The following is a 21,749-nucleotide window of genomic DNA, read 5'->3' on the forward strand; positions in this document are numbered from 1 at the left end:
CAAGATGACGTAAAATTACAAGAGTTTTTCGAAGTGTGTATTCTCTTATACCCCTCCCAACTCCCCACTAAAAGCATTATGTAATTAATTAATGGTCCCTAACGCTATTAGTAATCTTTGTTGGCGGCACTTTTTTTTTGGAAAATACACGTGTTTCGTCCCAGCATGAAAAGAGTTATTGTGAATTTAATTGAAAGCTAGATTTTAGCGGCTACTTATGCAAGCTCTGAAAGTTAGCGTTCGAATATAGGGGATATGCGAATAGTGTATGCGGTTTCGCATTGCATGGAGCAGAATAGTTAAGTTAGCAAGTACGTTTTGAGTCTAACTAGAGCATTAAGAATTGATGAACTTTAATAAACAATTTGATTTTATGCTGACGATTATTTACTATTATCAATATTAAAATATTGAAATAATAATGCTGAATAGGCACAAAATACTTCACATAGTGGCTGATATGGATTCACACCAAAAAATTATGAATTTTATCATTGACGTAATTGCAAACATGACACAATTTAGCAACCTGTAATTCTCGAAATGACGAAACATTACCGTGTTCCGTTTAATTTTACATGAAACATATACTTTACATGCGCAATGACACAAAATTAAACTTACTGCCATTGAAAACAAACGCCATATGTTGAGTAAAATTACACGATTTACAAAAATCAACGTCATGTAAAATTAAAACCAAACGTAAAACTAAGTCATTTTTGATGCTCGTATATGTCAGGGTCAGGAGACGTAAATTTACACGACTTTTTCTAGGTGTGCACACCAAAAAATTCTGAATTTTATCGTTGACGTAATTGCAAACATGACACAATTCAACAAACCGTAATTTACGAAATGACGGAACATTACCGTGCTCCGTTTAATGTTACATGAAACAGATACTTTACATGCGCAATGACATAAAATTACACTTCCTACCATTCAGAACAAACGCTGTATGAGGAGTAAAATTACATGATTTACGAAATTCAACGTCGTGCAAAATTAAAATCAAACGTAAAACTAAGTCATTTTTGATGCTCGTATATGTCAGGGTCAGGAGACGTAAATTTACACTATTTTTTCTAGGTGTGTAGCGTATTTCCTACTGCAAACTTTACTCTCTAAAATGGAACAAATAGAAAAGACCATTTAATTGCGTCTGGATAATTTGGAAGCCTTTGTGTCCGCGTAATAAAGTTTGCAAAACGTTTTTGAACCATTCCTGGCCCACACGCGCCTAATGAGACGGTGCCTCGCCTTGGGTCTGCCATGGCCTGCAAACGAAACGTTTGTAAACCCATCTCTAAAGCAGCGTTTATTTGGGCAGGATTTTTTTCTGCTGGCCAACGGCAGGCTACAATTATCCTATGCTATTTTATGGGTTTCCGAACTGTTTAATCTAGATTTCTTTCTCATCAGTAAACACGATGCTCAAAAATTTACCACGTTAAGTGAAACGCATCAAAATCTTTGCTCTATCTATTACGAATAACTTTTTTTGTCGTTTTATCTGATATACAATGCTTTTGAGGAATTTTCAACAATAGACCTGTGTAATTTTAACGTAGCTCACATGATCAGGTCGACAAAGGTCGCGGGTTGAAGCTGGCCACACTTCATAGCAGCCACCCTATACTTATCATGAAAGAGTCTACGTATAGTTTTGAGATAATCCCTCTCCCCCTTGTTAGACAAACGTAGATTTTTACTAGACTGCACCTCCTCCTAAGTCTACGTGGTTTACGAATGGACCCATAAGGGATGATCCATAAATGACGTAGCATTTTTTGAGTGATTTTTAACACCCCCTCCCCCATCGTAGCATTTCGTCACAAACCTCTAAATACCCCCTGGTAATTACGTAGCTTGACGGTAATTCTCCCCCCCCCCTTGTCCTCGAAAAATAAAAAAAAATAAAAAACGATGTTAGTTATTCCCCTTTTAAAAAGTTACGTAGCATGACATGACCCCCTACCCCCCCCCCCCCCATTCGTCACACATCATCACAAAATACAATACTCCTCCCTCCCCCATATAATGATACGTCATTTATGAATGATCCCTAATTGTACCACATACCAACATATGTATTTTATCGTTCACGTTATTCCAAACTTGACACAATATAACAAACCGTAATTCACCAAAAAGCCGAGATATAACCGTGTTCCGTTTAATTTTTCATGGAACTTTCTAGTGTCATAAAATTGCACTTAGCAATATTAATACAAATGTTATATGTCGAATGAAATTACGTGACTTACAAAATTCAACGTCATGCAAAATTAAAATCAAGCGTAAAACTTAAATTAAAACGATTTTTCCAAGGTATTACTTCATTAGTATTTCAAATTTTCAAAATCGATTTGGCATGTTTCAGCTAAATACACTTTTTACAAGTTGTCATACGCGACTAGCATTTCAGTGAAATTTCTAATAATTCTTTTCGACATGTGTATCTAGAAGTAGTAACGCTAGAAATTGCAACCCATCACTATAAGCTTCTTTAATATTTCAACGTGAAAGCGAGTATCAAGTTCTGAACGGATGGTAAGAAGTTTTCCGAGATACGTTTTACGGTTTTCGTGCACCACCCATGGAGTTACACGGACAGAGTGTAGACTAGATGCGCGCTGCGAACCTCTGAATTCATTTAGTCTTTTTTCCACTCTGCCCAGCTACTGATGCTACACCTGTATGACAGTAGCGGTTGTAGAAAACGAGCTTCGAAGTAATTATTATTTCATTTACTGCTGGATGCTCGATAATCAGTCGAAGGGACCGAGAAAGGGTAGATAATTACTGTGCACAATTTTAATTAAAGCTTATTTCTGGAAAGATGAATTGATGTTTTTTTTAAATTATTGTTTCACGCGAATGCCGTCTTTCAGCGAAGATTTTCAGTTTTCCCACAAAACGCGCTCACGTACGACTGCGAAACAGTTTTAATTGCTCAAATAATGTTCAGTTTGAAGAATAAAATCAATAGATTGATGACAAACAATCTACATTTAGTTAATTATACCTAGTTGGGTTAAAATGATGATAAGCGCCGAGAGTCTCGGTGTAGATAAATTTTTAAAAATGAAAAATTATTGAATTCTCTCCGTCCACGGAAAACTATCCACCCAAAAGGATAAGAAAATCGAGGAAAAGGCAAAGAGAAAGTTACTATTGTCATCTTAGCGCTCGATGATGGTCAACTGATATTGATAGGCATTGCATGTTGTTAATACACGTGAAAGGATGAATTCATTCTTTTAACGTATTAACTCTTTAGTTTCACATATCAACAGTTTTCGACAATCGCTAACGTAAACCATCCTAGAACGGAACATCATCACTAGTCAAAGCCGGATGTTGTGTTTCCGCCTTTGCTACTGGACTGGCAGGCACTCTATTGTAGGGTTTGTGTGTGTGTGTGTGCGTTGTTGTATATCTATAAAGTAGAACAAAATTAATGAGACAATCCATAGTTTTTTTTCGTTTTCAGCAGCTGCAGCTGCACCGTTGCACACATTCTGCCTGAACCGAAACTTGAGTTGGCTGGTTAGCTAGTCGTTTTTAATTTTTCCATTCACGTTTTGGCGCAGATTCACTTCTTCTCTTCTACATTGCAGCGAGTGCTTTCATTGCTGTTGCCATTTCGTGACGGTAGATTTTTTCCTGGCCGGTTTCATTGTGTCTCAGTGCTTTAGGGAAGATTTTTTCCTAATTATCCGAAAGCTCAGGTTCACCTGACAACAAACCGGTTGTTTTCAGGTTCACACCCCAGCCAACGGACTACCTGAACTGGTGGAAAAATTAGAAGGGTGAGAGGGATAAAATACATCGTTTTGTAAAGAAAAACTTCAATATAAAGAAAGACACGGTAGTTTTCAAGGATTGGGAAAATGTTTACGACTCTGCTGTTGCTGCTACTGGTTGGGATGATCAGCTGTGACGGACCAAGGCGAGACGCTGAAGTAGGTTGATTAAAATTGACTCAGTTTTGCTACAGGATAATCCTAATCAACACACAAACATTTTTGTTTTTCTACACAGTATCCACCGCCGGAAATTCTAGAGAAAATGAAACCCATGCACGATGAGTGTGTTGCCGAAACAGGTGCATCGGAAGGTAAGGGTTCCTTGTTTCTTTTTTCATCAGATGAAAGCAATACTTTTTTCATCACTTTCCAGATGCCATCAAGCGTTTCAGTGATGAGGAAGTACACGAAGATGATAATCTCAAATGCTACATGAATTGCCTGTTTCACAAAGCCGGAGTGGTTGACGATAAAGGCGAATTCCACTATGTGAAGATTCAGGACTTTTTGCCTGAGTCGATGCACCTGATTACGCTCAATTGGTTTAAGCGGTGTCTCTACCCTCAAGGGGAGAATCTATGCGAGAAGGCATTCTGGCTCAACAAATGCTGGAAGGAACGCGATCCGGTTCACTATTTTCTGCCATAGCAAACAGTTTGAATTGTATTTAAAATTTAATCGAACGATTGCCGATTGGATATAATTATAAAATTTCGTGAATATCTAAAATGGATTCAATTTAAACACTAAATCAATACTAAGGGCATATTAAATTTATTAATTAATGTGAAATGTATGTTTTCAAAAATGAAGCAAATTGATAATCAATGATTGGTAATGTTTTGGTCTTTCTAATATAAAGAAAGTCTATGTAATTACTCCAAAAATAATGTTTCCAAGCAAGGCCCGGAGGGCTGACTTTCATATACCACTCAACTCGAGTTCGTCGAGATAGGAAAATGTATGAGCTTGAGCTTCAGCTTGTGCGACCACCCCTGGCTGCTACTTCGTTATCGATCTGGACTAGCTGAAGTTGCACAGAGGATCAGTAAATAATTAGGCATGAGAGTAGCGAAACATCTTTCAATGTGCAACTCCTGGTAATCCTTATGTGTTTATTGATCAATACCGGTGCCGGCCAGTAGGGTTCGTCGCGGTTGCGGTAATTACCGGAATTTACCGCACCCGCACCTGCGGTGCGGTGAGACACTTTTTCCCGCAGATGCGGTGCGGAAAAGAGCTTTTTCCGCGCGGTTTTACCGCAACCGCACCGCCAAAAAATGTTGATGAAGTGTTAATTATTCTAAATTGATAAACAGACTGCTATAACGAAAGAAAATCTAGCTGTGTCCGAAACATTTTGACGCTATTATTTTTACGACATATTTTGGACTATTTTTTACTTCTAATTAAAACTTCACAATTTAACCATTTCAAATACATAAAATGCAAGATCCAAATAGAGACAAAATTATTAGATCATTTAAAACAAAAAATTTTTACTCTTAAATCCAATTTAAAAGTGCATCACTTCTCTCGATTTCTGTTGGAAATCGTGGAATTATGAATCGGTTTCGATATCAATTTTTCAACTGTGAATTTTGACTAAGTTAAAGGAATTAGAGATGAACTAATTATGCTGGGACTTAAACACAATCCAAAGAATATAATTATCTTCATCAAACCAAACGAAGTTGGAGTAATTGGCAATAAAGGATACAAATGCATGAAAGCGTCCAAAATAAGGAGGGATCCAAATTAGGATGATTATTCTATCATTCGTTCATCAACATAGAAATACATCTTCTTTGATTGCTGTGTAAATTTAATGTGATTTTTCTGCAGTCAATTTTATTGGACTCTTTCTCAAAAAGTATGCTACATAACTTTTTTGTTGCGTACTTCCATTCAATTTTACTATAATTTTCTATCAAATTAAGTCCTAATATTTTTCAGTTAAGACTATTTTGTAGCTTTTTTGAAGCTTTTTCTGCCAAATACCACATAGTTTGAAACTTCAATTGAAGTTTTTGCCATTGGCTCTTTGGGAAAATATTAGAGGAAAATACATTAAATGCTAGAAGTTTCGAACTAGCCTTTAAAAAATTACACTTCATACATTTTCTTTTTTTACAGATAAATCTTAGTTTTTGAATGAGAATACATCTCTTTCTTGAAGTATGCGGAAGTTAGAGTTTTGGGATATTTTGTCCGTAAATCCCCATATTTTTAAAAATCATTTCTGCTCTATGCTACGAATCATCCTTTTTTACAGTTTTTCTAATGTTCAATAATTCTGTACCGGTTGAGAGCGGACTCCTGATTAGATTACAGAGCAATTTTTTTCGTCAAATATGGCGTCGTTTCTATTGATGAAATACAATATGTTTTTATTTCACTGTATTGGAATATATGCGCTACTATATAGAAGTACTGGTTTTTCGACTTTAATTTGTTTGGTGAAATTCCTTTAAGAATGAAAGGTGGTATACTACGAAAATGCGAAAATCATCCATTTCATTTTCATATGTCAAAAACATTGAAAATATGAAAATGTAAACAAAAAATATGCAACTTCATTTCTTATTACATTTTTATTCCACATTTTTCAATTAACTGAAGAGTTGCTAAAATAAAATGTTTCATATTACTACAATAGAACGTTTTTGAATGTATAATGTTTGCCTTAAAATGTATAGAATTTTATTAATAGAAAATGCAAAAGTTGATTTTTACATTTTTTACAAAAAGAATGTATAGATTCGCTCAAATTTTGAAAACTTTTTCCGAGGCCCGGAGGGCCGAGTCTCATATACCAATCGACTCAGCTCGACAAATTGAGACAATGTCTGTATGCGTGTGTATGTGTGTGTATGTATGTATGTACAAAATGTCTTGTAGTTATCTCAGCAATGGGTGAGCCGATCTTAATGAAACTAGTTTCAAATGAAAGGCCTAACATTGCCATTTGACACTATTATTTTAGATCTTTGATATGTTGTTTACTTTTTGAGATGTGGGTGGTTTTGTTAAAACACGGCAAGTTTTTAGCAAAAATTTTTCTAACAGCAGTGTTGTCCTGCATTATGCACTCAAATAGAAAGTTTGTAAAAATACCTTTCTATCAAGTTATAGATTGTCGAAATCCGTTCACGAGCGGCGGAGATGTTAAACATTTCGTAATTTTATTTCCCGCTTAGCAATTTTCACTAATTAAAAAGAAGACCGTTTAATACAGAGTATTGCTTTACTGGTATTTTAGGCCCAAAACTAAACCGATTTTGAATATCAGGGCATGAAAACACATCTACGTGCTTCGAGGAACTCGATTTTGAAAATATTTTGTGAATTACCTCTACAATTAATGAACTATTTCTCAAAAATCAATATGCTCACTTCAAAGATAAAATAATGTGTTCATATTGAAATATTTTCTAGAGTTCTTGTTTTTATCTCTTGGATTAGGCGTTGCGTTCAATCGTGAGACAAATGTTGGATGGTATATTAATACACAGATCATGAAATAATTCACCTAGTAGTGAGATAAACGATTTCTCATGTAATTATACTCCTGGCATCACCGTTTTGGCAACCGTATTTTTAAATCCCAACACTCTAGCGAAAATTTAGCTCTTTTTGTCATCCCGACAGATTGAACCATTTCTTTTTCACAGTATGTGTTTGTATAGGACTTATTTATAAGTATTTCCTGAACGAAAATTCCGAACGTTACAATATGCAAGCTATAAGGATGACTGGAAAAAGACTACATAATAATCAATTGAATGCACGCCTTTATGCTATCGACATAGCCTAGACACTTCACAATATTTATTTTAATGCAAATGAGAACTTTGAACCTATCTTTTTCATCGCATTCTCCCTCTGTCGCTCTCTGTTCAAAGGGCTTGGAAGCCATAGAAAGTCCATTGCATATTAATTAGCCTTTTCTCAGAAGCTGGGATTTTCAAAAACATTTCATAACTTTCTGATGCAATAATTCTATTCACTGGATTCCTAATTATTCATTGGTTTGTGTAGGACTTAATCAAATTGATTCAATTGATTCATTTGATTTATTTGAATCATTTGATTCATTTAATTCATTTTCTTTTTATCTTTAATTTTATTCATTTCATGTTCAGTCATTTTTTATGTATTTCATTCAATTTGTTAGTTTGAGTCGATTTATTGTATTAGTCTTAGAACAGGTGCGCGACGTTAGGCGTAAATACGTTAGGTATAAGTACGTTAGGCATACATGCACTAGGCATAACTACGATAGGCATAATGGACGTTAGGCTTAATGGACGATAGGCATAATTCACAAAAAATATAAAAGTAATCGCAAGGTTTTCTTTATTGAAGAGATTTCAACCTTATGCTCATTTTGCGGGGTAGAAGCTTTGATGTATAATATTGCATACCTTCGAGAGACAGCGAAATGAAAAACAGCAAGCGAAATATTTATTTCTTACATGTGTAGAATTTGTCTTATATTTTTTCGATGGATGAGTTGAATGCCTTCTACATTTGAGTGAACAGTTTTGATTCAAGCCCATTTCAAGTTTGTTGGATGTATTATCAATACTATTATATCCAAATATTGAACAATAAAGAATAATAATGAACAGCCATGCTGTTATGAAAACTTGCAGTGTTATGGACAGCATCAGCATTAGTGTACGGATGTTACGTTTGTACCGAAACCTTTACTGTTTTGGTATCTCTTCACGGTACACGGAAAAACTCTGCTTCGTATCTGGCAGTTTCCGTAGTTTTATCTTTGATGGCCTCAAGAATATAATCATTGGACTGAATAATATGGGAGATAATCAATATAGAAGCAACAAATTCATCATTCTTTCTTTCATGAACTGTTCTTCAAGATATATATTTTCTTCTTGGACAATTGCACCATGCATGTATAGAAGAACTAATTAAGTTAATGGGCGTTAATCATACCTTAACACAAATGATATTGATTTTATTGTATTGTTTTATATTTATTTGAAGCAGGTAAAAGCCTCCTGGAGCTAGGTTTCATTCAAAATTTTTCTCCAACAGGCATAAAACCTCCTTATTTTTACAAACAGTTTGAATCTATTTTAGTGAGGTTCAATTTATCGGTTGTGCGTCGAGTAATACACACAGGCTGTATATCCGTATGCCAAGCATTCGGTTTGCTTCCTTAATTTGAGCAAAGATTTCTTCAAGTATATACAGTAGAATAAAATTATTCGTTTTTTGACACGGCTCAAGGCGTTAGCTTCACGGAGCCGTGGGTCTTTTATATATTTACATGATGTAAACAATAAAAATAACAAACAATTAATGCTAAGATCGATCCCGTACGCGCGACTTGCCATTGCGTGCAGATATCCGTTTTCGTGTCGGGGAAGTCCTTGCATTCACGTCAACTATATCAAGGGGGTCATTTGTATCTTTGTCATCTTCGCACATGTCCGGGTCATCATCGGGGTTACTGCCTTGATGTTCGCGATCAGGTGTTGTTCCTGACTTCTTTCCCTTTCGGGTCACGATCGTGAACCCTCCGTCATTGCTAGTAGCTCCCTCGTTGCTAGAATTAGCTTTGAGTTTGTGGTACTTGACGCGGCTTTAGCAGTTGTCATTATTGCTTGAACAGCAGCCACAAATTTGGCAACCGTTCGTGGCTCAGGGAATGATATTGGAGACTGAGTGTTGGTATTTCTTTCTGTAGAAGAGCTTTTCTTAGCGGTTTCTGGGCAGGGTTGTCCGTAATGTGCCGTTTACTCACAGAACTGGCACGTGTTAGTTTGTCCTTGATATGTACATAGAGTTCGCTGTATAATGGTATCACCCCCTTCTGTTGTGTACAGCAGGGTAAGGTAGGAGGGAATGGGTTGGTCTACCCGCATTCTCACCACAAAACACCATTTGAAATACCTGGAAAGTAGTTCCTCCACGTATCCTCCGTGATTAATTCCACTTCTCCGAAATACGACATGAATCTTTTAATGGCCACTTTGCAAGTACGTGGTGCCAAATCATGTAATTTAACTTCCACGTTTCCGTTATACATATACACAGGGATCTTGATTTTTGCGGTGTCACAATCCAGAACGTGTTTCAACTTGTTTTGCGAAATGAATCGTTTTGCTTGGGCGAATTTGTTGAACGTTATCAGCACCGCGTGTCTGACGTGCTCCAACTGAATGAAACTGACGTCTGAAAACCGAAGCTGTATTTTCTCCTTCAGCAAATGTTCCACATCACCAATACTCGGTCTTATGCGGAAAGACCGGAAGTCAATAGCCACTCTGTTGGCCCGAAGAATCACATTTTGTTGTCGAGACTCAGTCATTTTGATAGAATAATAGTAACGATTCCCTTTGTTCTTCAGACAAAGCACACAAGAAAAAAGCAACTGCTTGCGCTGGCTTGGGTAGCAGCAGAGAGCACACTGGTATTGTGACTGATGCCTTTGGTGGTTGAGAATAGTCTGAGAATAAAATTCGTTATTTTTTTTAATTCGTTTATTTGACACGGCTCATAGCGGTAGCTTAACGGAGCCGTGGATCTTTTATACGTTTACAATACATGTAAAAATAACAATACAAACAAGAATTAATTAATTGGATGTCGTGCGCGCAACTTTTTATTTTCGCGAAGTCTGTTGGCAAACAGCGTCAGGGGGGGCATTTAATTCTCTCTTGTTTTTCACGTCCCGGTTGAAGCTGGCTTGGTGTCCGGGATCAGATGTTCTCCCTTGCTTCTTGCACTTATTGTTGATCAGTGTAAATCCGTCGTCATTGTTACTGCATTCGGTGCCGATATTGCTTACAATTGTTTTTGGGGTGCTGGATGATTCTTTTGCGGTTGTCATTATGTTCTGAACAGCTGCCACAAATTTGGCCACCATTTGTGGTTCAGGCATTGGTATTGAAAACTCTGTTTTAGGTTGGTTTGCCGTAGATGAGTTGGCAATCGGTTGAGATGCATTTTCCTCTGCATCTTCCGCGCAAGGTTGTCCACGATGAGCTGTCTGATTACAATACTTGCACGTAGGAGTTTGCCCCTCATGGGTGCATAGCGTAGTTTGCATAATTGTAGTTCCGTGAGTATTGAGTTTTATTGCCAAGTAGGAGGGTATAGGCCTTTCAACCCGCATCCTCACTACAAAAACGCCGTTAGGAGTACCCGGGAAGAAGTTTCTCCAAGTATCAGGTGTAACGGATTCTACTTCTCCGTATTGCGACATGCATTTTGCAATTGGCTCAGGAGGGGTACGAGGTGATAGGTCATATAACCTTACATCTATATAATCATTCTCAATGTATACGGGAATCTTAATTCCAACATTGTCACTTTCAACCACGTGTTTTAAGTTGTTCTTCAAAACGAAACGCTCGGCTTGTGCTAACGTGCTGAATGATATTAACACTACATTGCGAAGATGATGATACTGAAGGTACAAGACTTCCGCAAGCCTAAGTTGCATTTTTACCTTCAGAAGGTATTCCACTTCACTAAAACTCGGTCGTTTTAAGCAAAATTTAAAGTCAACGACCGCACCGTTGGGTCGGAGTAGAGCTTTTTCGTTAACTTTACTCATGATGACAAGAATAATCCGATATTTCCTTTGTTCTCGAGACAATGCACACTACATCGAGAGGCCTGTTGTTCGCTTGGCTGGATTGTACGTCTGACTGCGGCAGAAATAGAAAGTAGACTGTGAGAATAAAATTATGATCGAGTTTGATCAGCTTCTGTTAAATTCTGTTGAGTGATACTTCAATATGGTAATTTATGCCTAATGACCATTATGCCAATCGTCCATTATGCCTAACGTCTTTAGGCCTAACGTCCATTATGCCTAACGTCCGTATGCCTAACGTACTTATGCCTAATGGGGTACACCCTCTGATAACTATTTCTAAATGTAGTTTAAATTTTCATTTAATGAGCTAATCTAATTTGATTCGTGTATTTTATAATTTTATGAATTTGAATATTTATGAATATTTATTTCATTTTTTGCTTTATTTTTTATTTCGTTCGTTTTATTGATTTTCTATAATTTATTCAATTTATTCGAGCTTTTATTCGTTCAGGATTAGAAAAGGTTTTCATCCTACCTCTAGTTGAGTGCCTACTTTGCATGAGCTCTACAAACTAATGAATGATTCAACAGTGATATGTGTAAGAAATGTCTCATCTCACTGCTAGGTGGAGTAAATCGGTTTTTTCATAAACATTACATTCTGATGAGGCTCTTAAAGTTAAATTTGTGAATAAGAATAATATTTTATTATATACGGTTACACAAATCTTCAATTTTTCAACACTATTTTTGAAAATATAAAAATTTTACCGCATTTACCGCATTACCGCGCGGTGCGGTGCGGCAAATAAAGTGCGGTTGCCGTAAGCGGCGCGGTTTTAATTTTTTTTGCGTTTGTGGTGCGGACAATCCATTTACCGCCCACATCCGCCAAAACTCTGCAACTCGCAGTAGGGCCGGGGGGGGGGGTTCGTTGTGAGTGTATGTATGTGTGTGTGTATGTGTGTGTATGTATGTGCATATGTGTCAAAAAATGTCACTCATTTTTCTCAGAGATGGCTGGACCGATTTGACTTAGTCTCAAATGAAAGGTGCAACCTTCTCATCGGCTGCTATTGAATCTTGTATCGATCGGAACTCTGGTTCCGGAATTACGGGTTTAAGAGTGCGGCCACACAGAAATTTCCCATACAACCTACAGGAAAAATTAAAAATAGAATTTTTGTTTTTGATGCCAAATGTCTTTAAAGTACATGAAACGTCGAGATTTGATGCAAATTCGAAAAAAAAAAATTGACGAATGTTCACTTTTTTGGATGTTGGCACATTTTTGCCTTTCTCATATAGAAAGGTTATGCAATCACTCTGAAAACCGTCAATCTAATTTTTTTTTGACTGCATAAGGTTTCTGGATTTGAACACATTACAGGAATATTTCAAAACTATATCTCGCATTGTTACTTGTTATAAATTTCTGTTATTTTAACTACTAACGAGACCTAATTTATAACACAATATATTACAAAAATTATGTTCTTTTATAATCTTGTTATTTCATTCTGATCGGGTCACTCACCCACCCCACATGACAAAATAAGTTAGCAAGCAGATAACATCGAACTAATGCTGATTAGGCTAATGGCGGTAAGCTTGAAATTAGTTGGTACCGCCACACGGTACTATCTTTGATTTTAGGCCTGAGTTTAGTCCGGCCTAAGACGGTAGTACCTGTCATTGCAGAAATGGCTGCATACTGAAACCAAACGAAAACAGTGTAAAAGGCCGCCATGTTCCTCTTGCATACATCTCAATAATTTGAATCAACTTTTTGACCTTCATTTGCATTATCATGGCCCATGTTGCACACAAACCATATGAGGGTAAGTAAGCAAGTTTTATCCCGTACGAAAAACAGGTGTAATCGAATTTTAAATGCATTTTTTTAATATTCTTTATCGTCCTATATCTAGAAGGTGCTACACGGTCATTTCAAAACGCCACATCGAAGAGTTATATTGCAGGTTAGCAGAAGTCGAATCATTTTGAAACAAACCGTCGAACGACATTTTATAATTGGATTCAGAGATGAAAATTGTTTTCAATTGTTAGTTTACCTATGGCTATCAAAATGAGTGAAGTTTAATTTGCTCACAATTTTTTAGTTATATTAACAAGAGTAAAAGAAAAGAATATATAATCACAATTTGTACCCTTTGCTAGTTATATTTTCTCACAAGAAATACAATAAGCAAGTGGAAGTTTATTTATCTTTTTACTGCTTTCGAAGGAGCTCAAAACTAAGATTGAATAAAAATTGTAAATGAAGCCATGCCATATAGCCTAAGTAACACTTTTAAATATGACGGCAAACAAGCTGCTACAAATATTCTCATTTTGATCGTTATTTAAATGTTATCGGAGCTTGCTTATATTGTTTCGTAATTTATACTTTTCTAGCATATCTTGAACGATTTGCATTTCCGCTGAAGTACAAATTTTGATTTAATTCTTAATGATATAACAGCAAAAAATTGAATACGGAAAAAATCGCCTAAATCTTGTCGGAACTTAAGGGGGGTTGTGTAAAATATTATCGGCAGGTATTTTCGATACAAAGATTGTTTGTCTTTTCAGTCAGGCGCCACATCGAAAACTTGTTTTGCGGTACACACTATAATTCAAAATCTACTCGACCAAACCTAAGACAAGACGTGACAATCGGCTTCTTGTTTTTCATTCGACATTCTTCTTTTCGCAGATTTCCACTCTGCCGAAAGCTTCCGAACAGTGTTGCTATTTTTAAAATGAAAATGGATTCTTGTTAATTTATTTTATGCCTGCAATATTTTGAATCTTGAATCCATTATATTAATAAAGGGCACCGTTTTTCAATGTCATGGGTGTTTAGTAAGGTTTGATGAAACCATTTTCTGACAAATTTTAGATTCATTTATTCATTTTTACTCTTTTAACGATAATAATATTATTTGTCAAACGTAATTACATTATTTTTCTATAAATATAGCACCACTGCCAAACATCATTTAGCTATCCCTGCAGTAACATTGCGTACGGTGCAAAAAATCAGAATCAACCAATCAGGAGATGGAACATTCTGACGTAAAATTGGAACAAAAACGACCCCGTCTATTGTCATATCTTGTCTTAGGACCAAACGTTGAGACATTTGCCGTTTTTTTCACAGTATTTCACAAGTAATTAAGGGAGCATTTATTTTTTGGTCGATTTACGATTTTTTCGTAGCACTTTAAAATCAAAGTCCGATTATTGCTAAATCAACGATTAACATGTTATTGTAAAATAATAATATTAAGCAGTTTGCAGCTCTTATAGCCTGAGCAATGATGTGAAGAAGAAAAACTGTGCAAAATTCAAAACGATTGGTCCAAGAAATTTTGAGATATGATTTACACCGGCTTTCGTCGAGATCGTGAAGATTCACTGTCTGCATCCAGTATCAGATTCAATTTGTAAATTTATAATGGACAATTCATTATCAGACTGATCGCAGACTATAGAAAGTAACTAATTGTAATTTTTATTAATTAAAATTACTGAACTTTTGGTATTTCAGGCTTGATTGGGTAATCGTGCTGATAATTTGGATTACTTCATTTTCAGCAAAGTAGGTCTTCCATATGCATGGTTAGTAGAGAAGGTGGTAGGATGGTATAATAAGCCCCACCAGGCTAAAATGTCAGATTTCTATTCCATGGACGACTGATACAAATATTTCAAAAGATTTATGACATTTTCGACGTTTTTTCACTCAAAAGCCATTCCCCGTAAAATTAAAATATCGAAAAAAATCCTACGTACGCTATTGACATAAGGAATCAGAAAAACTTTAGTTTTTGGCACTAGGTTAAAAATCACGGCCGTGGATCCCTTTTAAAAAAACGCGCATAAGGTAAAAAAGCTACAGAGCCGCCATCTTGTGATGAAATTGCTCGAAAAAATTATTTTGTTTGATTCAATACTTATGTTATAAATTCCATACAACAAGCTGTTGATTGACCTTTTTATTGAGCAATAAAAAATTCTCGAAATAAGCCTATTTTTTCATGCTCTACAGTGGTGTAACCCCTTAAGCTAAATCGAGAATTTCAAAATCGTTTTAATAACATAAATACATAGACTAATAAATGGCATAAAAGGTGAATTTTAAATTGACTTCACTGTACAGTTTTTTAACATTGCCGTGTATTGCTAACCAGAATGCAGCAATGCAAATGGCAGCATCATGTTACCGGAAGAAGACAAAAATATGCAAAAATTTGTCATGCTTCTCTTGCATACATTTCGTTATTTTAAATCCTCTCTTCGGTTTTCTTCTGGATAAATATGGCTCTCTTTGCTCGCAATAAAGATGGCAATAAATAAGCCAGTTTATCAGGTAGGAAAGACAAGCACTGACGAACTACACTGATAAAATAAAGTACTAATTAATGCATTTTCAATAAAAATGGAATAGCCCATTAACTGGGTAAAGAGTCCGTACCCATAAATGAATACAAATCTTGTACGTCAACCTGGGTATGTTTTACCCATTATTTTTCGTAGAATTGTTACAACAAAATGCGTAAAAATATCCATTCATGAAAATCGCGCCAGAATGAAAAATACTGCCAATAGAATTATTTCTAAATTTAAAAAAAAACATAAATTAACATTCATTTAACATTATTGTCTCCTTAACTACTTAACAAAATAAAATCGCCAACTGGATATATTTTTGATGGCTGGATCTTATGGCTGCTCTAAAAATGCCGAACTGGCGTATATTTGCAACATCCTCAGTAGTCTAAACAGCCGTTGTTTTATGAGCGTTGCCGAAATGTTCCGTTTCCGCCACGGATTCAGATGCAAGCCGATAATTTGCAGGTTCCGCTACGAACCTAAGTTTGCAGGTTAACTCGCTTAAAATAATTCTTAATGATTTTTCACTCATTATTAAGATTAAAATGTAAATGGACATTACCTCATCGAGTAGTTGTGAAATGGATAAAAAGCACTCATTGTTAGTAGCAAAAAATACCCATTTTTTGACAGCTCGAATAATTTCCGAGAATGGGCAATTTGAATACAATGGGTAAAGTTTTTTTACCGTGTATATTTATCCGCATTACACAGAAAACTTGCATTTCCTAGCAGTAAATGTGGTAATCTTAAATCTGCGCATCCTACTTCCTCCAACGAAAAACGAAAGAGAGGGAGTCCAAATTTACCCAAAAATAATGAGATATTCCCCAAAGCCGACTAAACTTCATCCCATTAATTTTGAGTAAAAAAATCATTCCCTCTCCTTTGTTTTCCGGCCGTGAAATAAGGATAGCAAATTAAAATTACCTCCTGGTAGGTAATAGATTTTAAGTGTGTAACTGCTATGAACTGTGTTTATCAAGTAACGGTTTGTCCGGAATTTCCTCTCAAAGACAGTTGGCTTTTAACCCGTAATCATATGTTTGTCGAGAAATAACTATCATGGCACCAATTACAACCACTCCTTTAACTCGACGAGCGCCTATTCAAACTGAATAAAATCATGCATATGTATACCAATTTATTTTATTTTGTGCATTTAATATTATGTCACTACAAAGCGCTGTACATCATCGGCCAACTTTCAACTATCCAACACGTTAAAGTTCTAAGTTCAGAAATATATCGGCTACAAGTTGACAAAAATTGTACTCAAACGCTATAGAACGAGACATTTGACGAAGAAAAAGCTATATTACTGCACGAAAATATCAGAAAGAAAAACAATTCACCATGTTGTCTAATTTACCCATTTTCTTTAACTTGAATTTGTTGTTTTTTAACATTGACGTGTAACGCAGATCAGAACGCAGCCATATATGACAGCATCGTTTGATTAAAGCTTACCAAATATTTTAGGCCGGTTTAAAAGTTAGTCCGGTTTAAAAACTGTTGGTACGGCTTTGTGCTTATGGCTATAAGTATGATATTTTTTTTTGTTTCAAGTGTTTCACGTCGACACGTAGCTTATCAAGTTCGTGGCTGGCAACCCATTGTGTATATGTGCAAAGTGTACTAAGAATGTAATGGACAATTTTCCACAATTATGTTGAACATAACCAGCCACCGAGCCATAGTTTAAAGAAATGAGACAGGCAAAATTGCACCGCTAGGTGGATTAAAACAGGTTATTTTATTAAAACGGCATTATTGTGAGAGCGAACCCGATCAGAACGAAATAACAAGATTATAACAGAACACAATTTTTGTAGCATATTGTGTTATAAATTAGGTCCGTTAGTAGCTAAAATAACAGAAATTTATAACAAGTAACAATGTGAGATATAGTTCTGAACTATTTCTGTTATGTGTTTCTGATCGGGAACCTATACGATTCTCAATTTTATCGATATAATTTGGACCGCATGTTTTTATGATTAAAAATCTTCATAAAATTCGCGATTTCAATTTAAGATTTTACTAACCTGTTTATCAAAATAACCTGGCACGCACATTCTGTTTATTTTTTTCAGTAATGGATACAAAGACAACGCTTATGTTGTTTGTTTGTAAGCTATCCGGTTCTTGTTATGATTTTTCGGATCTCTATATATTATTTTCAATCTGTTAAGAAACAAAGACTTCAATTTTCAATAGCCACTCTAAAAATATATTTTCCTTCACGGATCCCAACAGACGACTTCGCGGCCTTCTAGGGGTCCGCGGAATCCAGGTTGAGAATCACTGATCTAAACAGCGTGTCGATCTTACCCCACCCAAAAATTGTCGCACACTTTTTTTTAAAGGCTCAATTAACAATGTTGAAATAGTCAAACTTATCTCAACGCACAAAAATAATGATATGGAGAGTAGATTGGAATGCGCAATAAAAAACTGTTGGTTTTCAAAGCTTGTAGGCTGTTCCAACCTTAAAATATATCAACTAAAAATTAATTTTGTTTTCGCATGTTTTATTTATTTGGTAGACGTTTGATGAACCTATATAGGATCTGAACCTATATAGTAGCTGGTGTCTTGAAATGCTCAAAATAATCGTACTAATAATATCCTGTTATTATTGTATGTTTTAAAAATTGATATCTAGGAAAAGTCATGGAATGTCGGGCTTACCCACGGTGTCGAGCTCACCACCAGTTCCCCTATAAAAATTGGCAATGATGAGTTTCGGTTGATAAATGGTGTGTGTCTTGCTCAATCAACCCGTTTTTGGAGACCAGGTGGTGAGTTTATGCTTAAAACATACTGTGTATTAATTCATCGTTTCCGTTTGTTAGAATTAGTTATAGTTGCGTGGGAGATAGGTCACTCCGAAGAGTGTTGCTATTCTTTGGCCAAAAAAGAGGAAAAAACGGTTGAATTTCAACTGTAACAATATTGGTTTGATGTTTAAGAAATTGGGCGTACTTTCATAATACATTGAGTGATTTTTGTGTTTCGTCACTATTTAGTAGATAGAGATGAGAGTGTAAGTTTGGCTTTTCTTTTATGCTGCTCCTTTATCCTGTCATAAAGCTCTACATGTAATCATTTGGTTTTCAACCTGGCATATAGGTGGCCTTTCATTTCATGGTTAGTGCGCATGCGTATGAAGTCGAATCACTTTCGTCTGAAAAAGCTTTTTTGCTGTTGGTCAAAATGATTTCGACTAAAAAGTTAGTTTTTAATCAGGTAGCGTAATTCATACCTCTCAATCATAAGCATGGTAAAACAATTTACATTTTTTTCGGTGTAGTCTGTTTTACGGTCCTTTTTATTATTACAATTCATTGATTAAAAGCCATTGAAGCATTTCGGTCATTAAGTAGGGAATTAGGAATGTGAAACATAATTATAATAGAAATATGTGAGTGTTGTCAAGATTGGATAGAATTTAAAAATATGAGCTTTATCTGAAATCGATATTATAGTGGTCGTTTTATTGCTCAGAATGTCTATTTGATTCGAAAATTCAGTATCCTCAAACTACAGTATTTAGACAGTCCACAACGAATACATTTTATTATCTAATTTTCATTAATTTTCTACGGCTCTTGGTATATCAAATCAATTTTTAAATTCCTTTATAAATTGAAATTAAATAGTGAAAGGGGACATAACTATATGCCAGTAGCTTACAGCGGAGTGAGTCACGAATCGATCAGAAGTTTTCGATTCATCGATGAAGTTGGTTCGTGTATGTTTGTACAGATGGAACTGATACACGGAACATCTTATGGGTCATACGAGTTTCATGTAATGCACATACAATTTTATTTCGTACTGCAGCAATACAACCTATAGCACACTAGCAGGACTAGTTTTCTTTGTAAAAAAAATGTGTATTATTTCAAATAATAACACAAATCAATATATAGTTAAATATGTACATAAATAAATGTTTATAAATGTTATAAGCTTTTTGAAGAAGACAATCGATGCTTCTATGTTTTCTGTTGTAATCTCTGGATTTATGCGGATATCGCTTGACTATTCCAAGTTTTTGCTTAAAGAAAACTAAGAATAAAGGGGGGTTTCTAAATAAATTTTGCGTTGCGAACACGAAAACCATATTCATTATTCTCCAATTAAGCGTTTTAAACATATTTAAAAAAATATGTTTTGGATACTGCAGTTATTTGTCAATATATGGTATAAACATTTGATCGACATAGCAGGCTTACAGTTCGAAAGCTAAAAAATAATGAAAGCCAAAATTCCTCAATCGAGCCATCCAAATTAGGTAAAATTACAATTTCGATGGCAGATACTATTTTTTGATAGTATTTGGCGTTGCAAAATCAAATCCACATTGGTTTGGGATAAGAATTTCTGGACCGTAATATTGACATTTAAAGATTAATTTGAGAGGGTGGAGGACAAGAGAGGATAGCTATTCACAACGAAAAAAGGGAGATCAACCGTACAACCGTATGTTTTTCAACATCAACATGATTTGTAAATAACGCCGCTGTGAAGGCAATTTTATTATATGTCTACATGCCCGTAGCGTGCGGTCTGCCGGGTTGGCCCCCGCCAAGGCGGCCATGAAGCTTAATGTTGCAGATGTTTGCGCACTGCAATTTAGCCATTTCAAACATAGTGTACTGATTTTGTTCAGAACCACAACTCAAGCGAAACGACATACAGCACGCCGTTGAACATGTGAACGTTATAGTCAGTATTCCCGTACATATGGATGATGATTTAATCGAGGTACGACTGCACGACTTCTCAACGGTGATTACACATCCGGGTCAGAACTTTATGCGCCAGTTCTGTAGTCAGATGCCACAACATTGAAAAGCCTACGCAGCAGTTAAGGAAAATTCATCGACTGCTACAGACACCAGCTTACCTACAGACACAATCAACTTACGAGAAACCACAAGCGCTTACTAAAATATTAATTGAGGATCAGAAACTAACGAACACTCACAAAGCATCACAATCAACAAAGCAGCCAACGCCGAAGAAGACCAATACACAATAATGGCTCGTAAGAACAATAAACTACCAAGAACATCCGATCATGAACAACATGAAAGCGATGTGCATTTAACGACGTCGTGAAATTATAAAATTTTAGGTTAGGTCGCTAATTTTTTTAACGACGCCGTAGCAATGACGATATGGACGTGGGCACGAGAGAAGGCAGACCGATTGACCCTCCAGTTGTAGGGGATAATGCAGCCAATGGTTCGCCACTAAGAAAAAGAATTTAACAGTTATGTGTCTAACAAAACCTGTTTTAATCCACCTAGCGGTGCAATTGTGCCTTTCTCAATCATGAACACTAGAATTTTTTAGTTGCTTATATTTATTAAAAGCTTTCAAATGTATACATTACAATTTTATTATACATGACTTGACAACTACACACAAGAAAAGAAATCACTATTCGAGTTCTAAAATTTTGCAGAAGAAAAACCAGCCACGGTAATATTGAACTGAAAAACCTGTTTTAATCCACCTAGCGGTGCAATTGTGCCTTTCTCATTTCTCTAAACTATGGCACGGAGGCTTTTTATGTTCAACATAATTGTGGAAATGTCCATTACATTCTTAGTACACTTTGCACTTATACACAATGGCATGCCAGCCACGAATTTGATGAGCTACGTGTCGACGGTGAAACACTTGAAACAAAAAAATATCATACTCCATTAGCCTAATCAGCATTAGATCAATATTATCTGCTTGCTAACAGATTTTGTCATGCGGGGGTGGGTATGTGAGGAGGGCGAAAGACCCATGAACGAACGACTCCCCAGCTTAAATTGATATGCTTTGTGATATAGTGATGGTTTAAAGATGATGGGGTTGAAAGGGAGGGGTATGAGGGCTGGATGGGGTGGTTGTCTGAGGGGTGATTTAAGGAGATTTTT

The 21,749-nt window shown here is 35.9% G+C and overlaps 1 protein-coding gene across 2 annotated transcripts; it reads left to right on the top strand.

The window, feature by feature from the left end:
- Positions 1-3,499: 3,499 nt before the first annotated feature.
- On the top strand, positions 3,500-4,622 carry LOC131677845 (pheromone-binding protein-related protein 6-like). Of its 2 annotated transcripts, XM_058957909.1 has the most exons (4): positions 3,500-3,555; positions 3,627-3,971; positions 4,051-4,126; positions 4,189-4,622. In XM_058957909.1, the coding sequence occupies exons 2-4, from the start codon at positions 3,900-3,902 to the stop codon at positions 4,461-4,463; spliced, it is 423 nt and encodes a 140-aa protein (XP_058813892.1). In that variant the 5' UTR covers positions 3,500-3,555; positions 3,627-3,899; the 3' UTR covers positions 4,464-4,622. The 2 variants fall into 2 exon arrangements, with proteins under 2 accessions (XP_058813892.1, XP_058813893.1); XM_058957910.1 differs by having other exon boundaries at positions 3,505-3,971.
- The last annotated feature ends 17,127 nt before the right edge of the window (positions 4,623-21,749 follow it).

This window comes from Topomyia yanbarensis, chromosome 1, assembly GCF_030247195.1.
Source record: "Topomyia yanbarensis strain Yona2022 chromosome 1, ASM3024719v1, whole genome shotgun sequence".
Lineage (NCBI taxonomy): Eukaryota > Metazoa > Arthropoda > Insecta > Diptera > Culicidae > Topomyia > Topomyia yanbarensis.

Excerpts from the sequence above, each read along its gene's own strand:
- LOC131677845 (XM_058957909.1), top strand. The coding sequence starts at position 3,900 with ATGTTTACGACTCTGCTGTTGCTGCTACTGGTTGGGATGATCAGCTGT. Across the intron at positions 3,972-4,050 it reads GACCAAGGCGAGACGCTGAA|TATCCACCGCCGGAAATTCT; the intron begins GTAGGTTGATTA and ends TTTTCTACACAG. Across the intron at positions 4,127-4,188 it reads CGAAACAGGTGCATCGGAAG|ATGCCATCAAGCGTTTCAGT; the intron begins GTAAGGGTTCCT and ends ATCACTTTCCAG.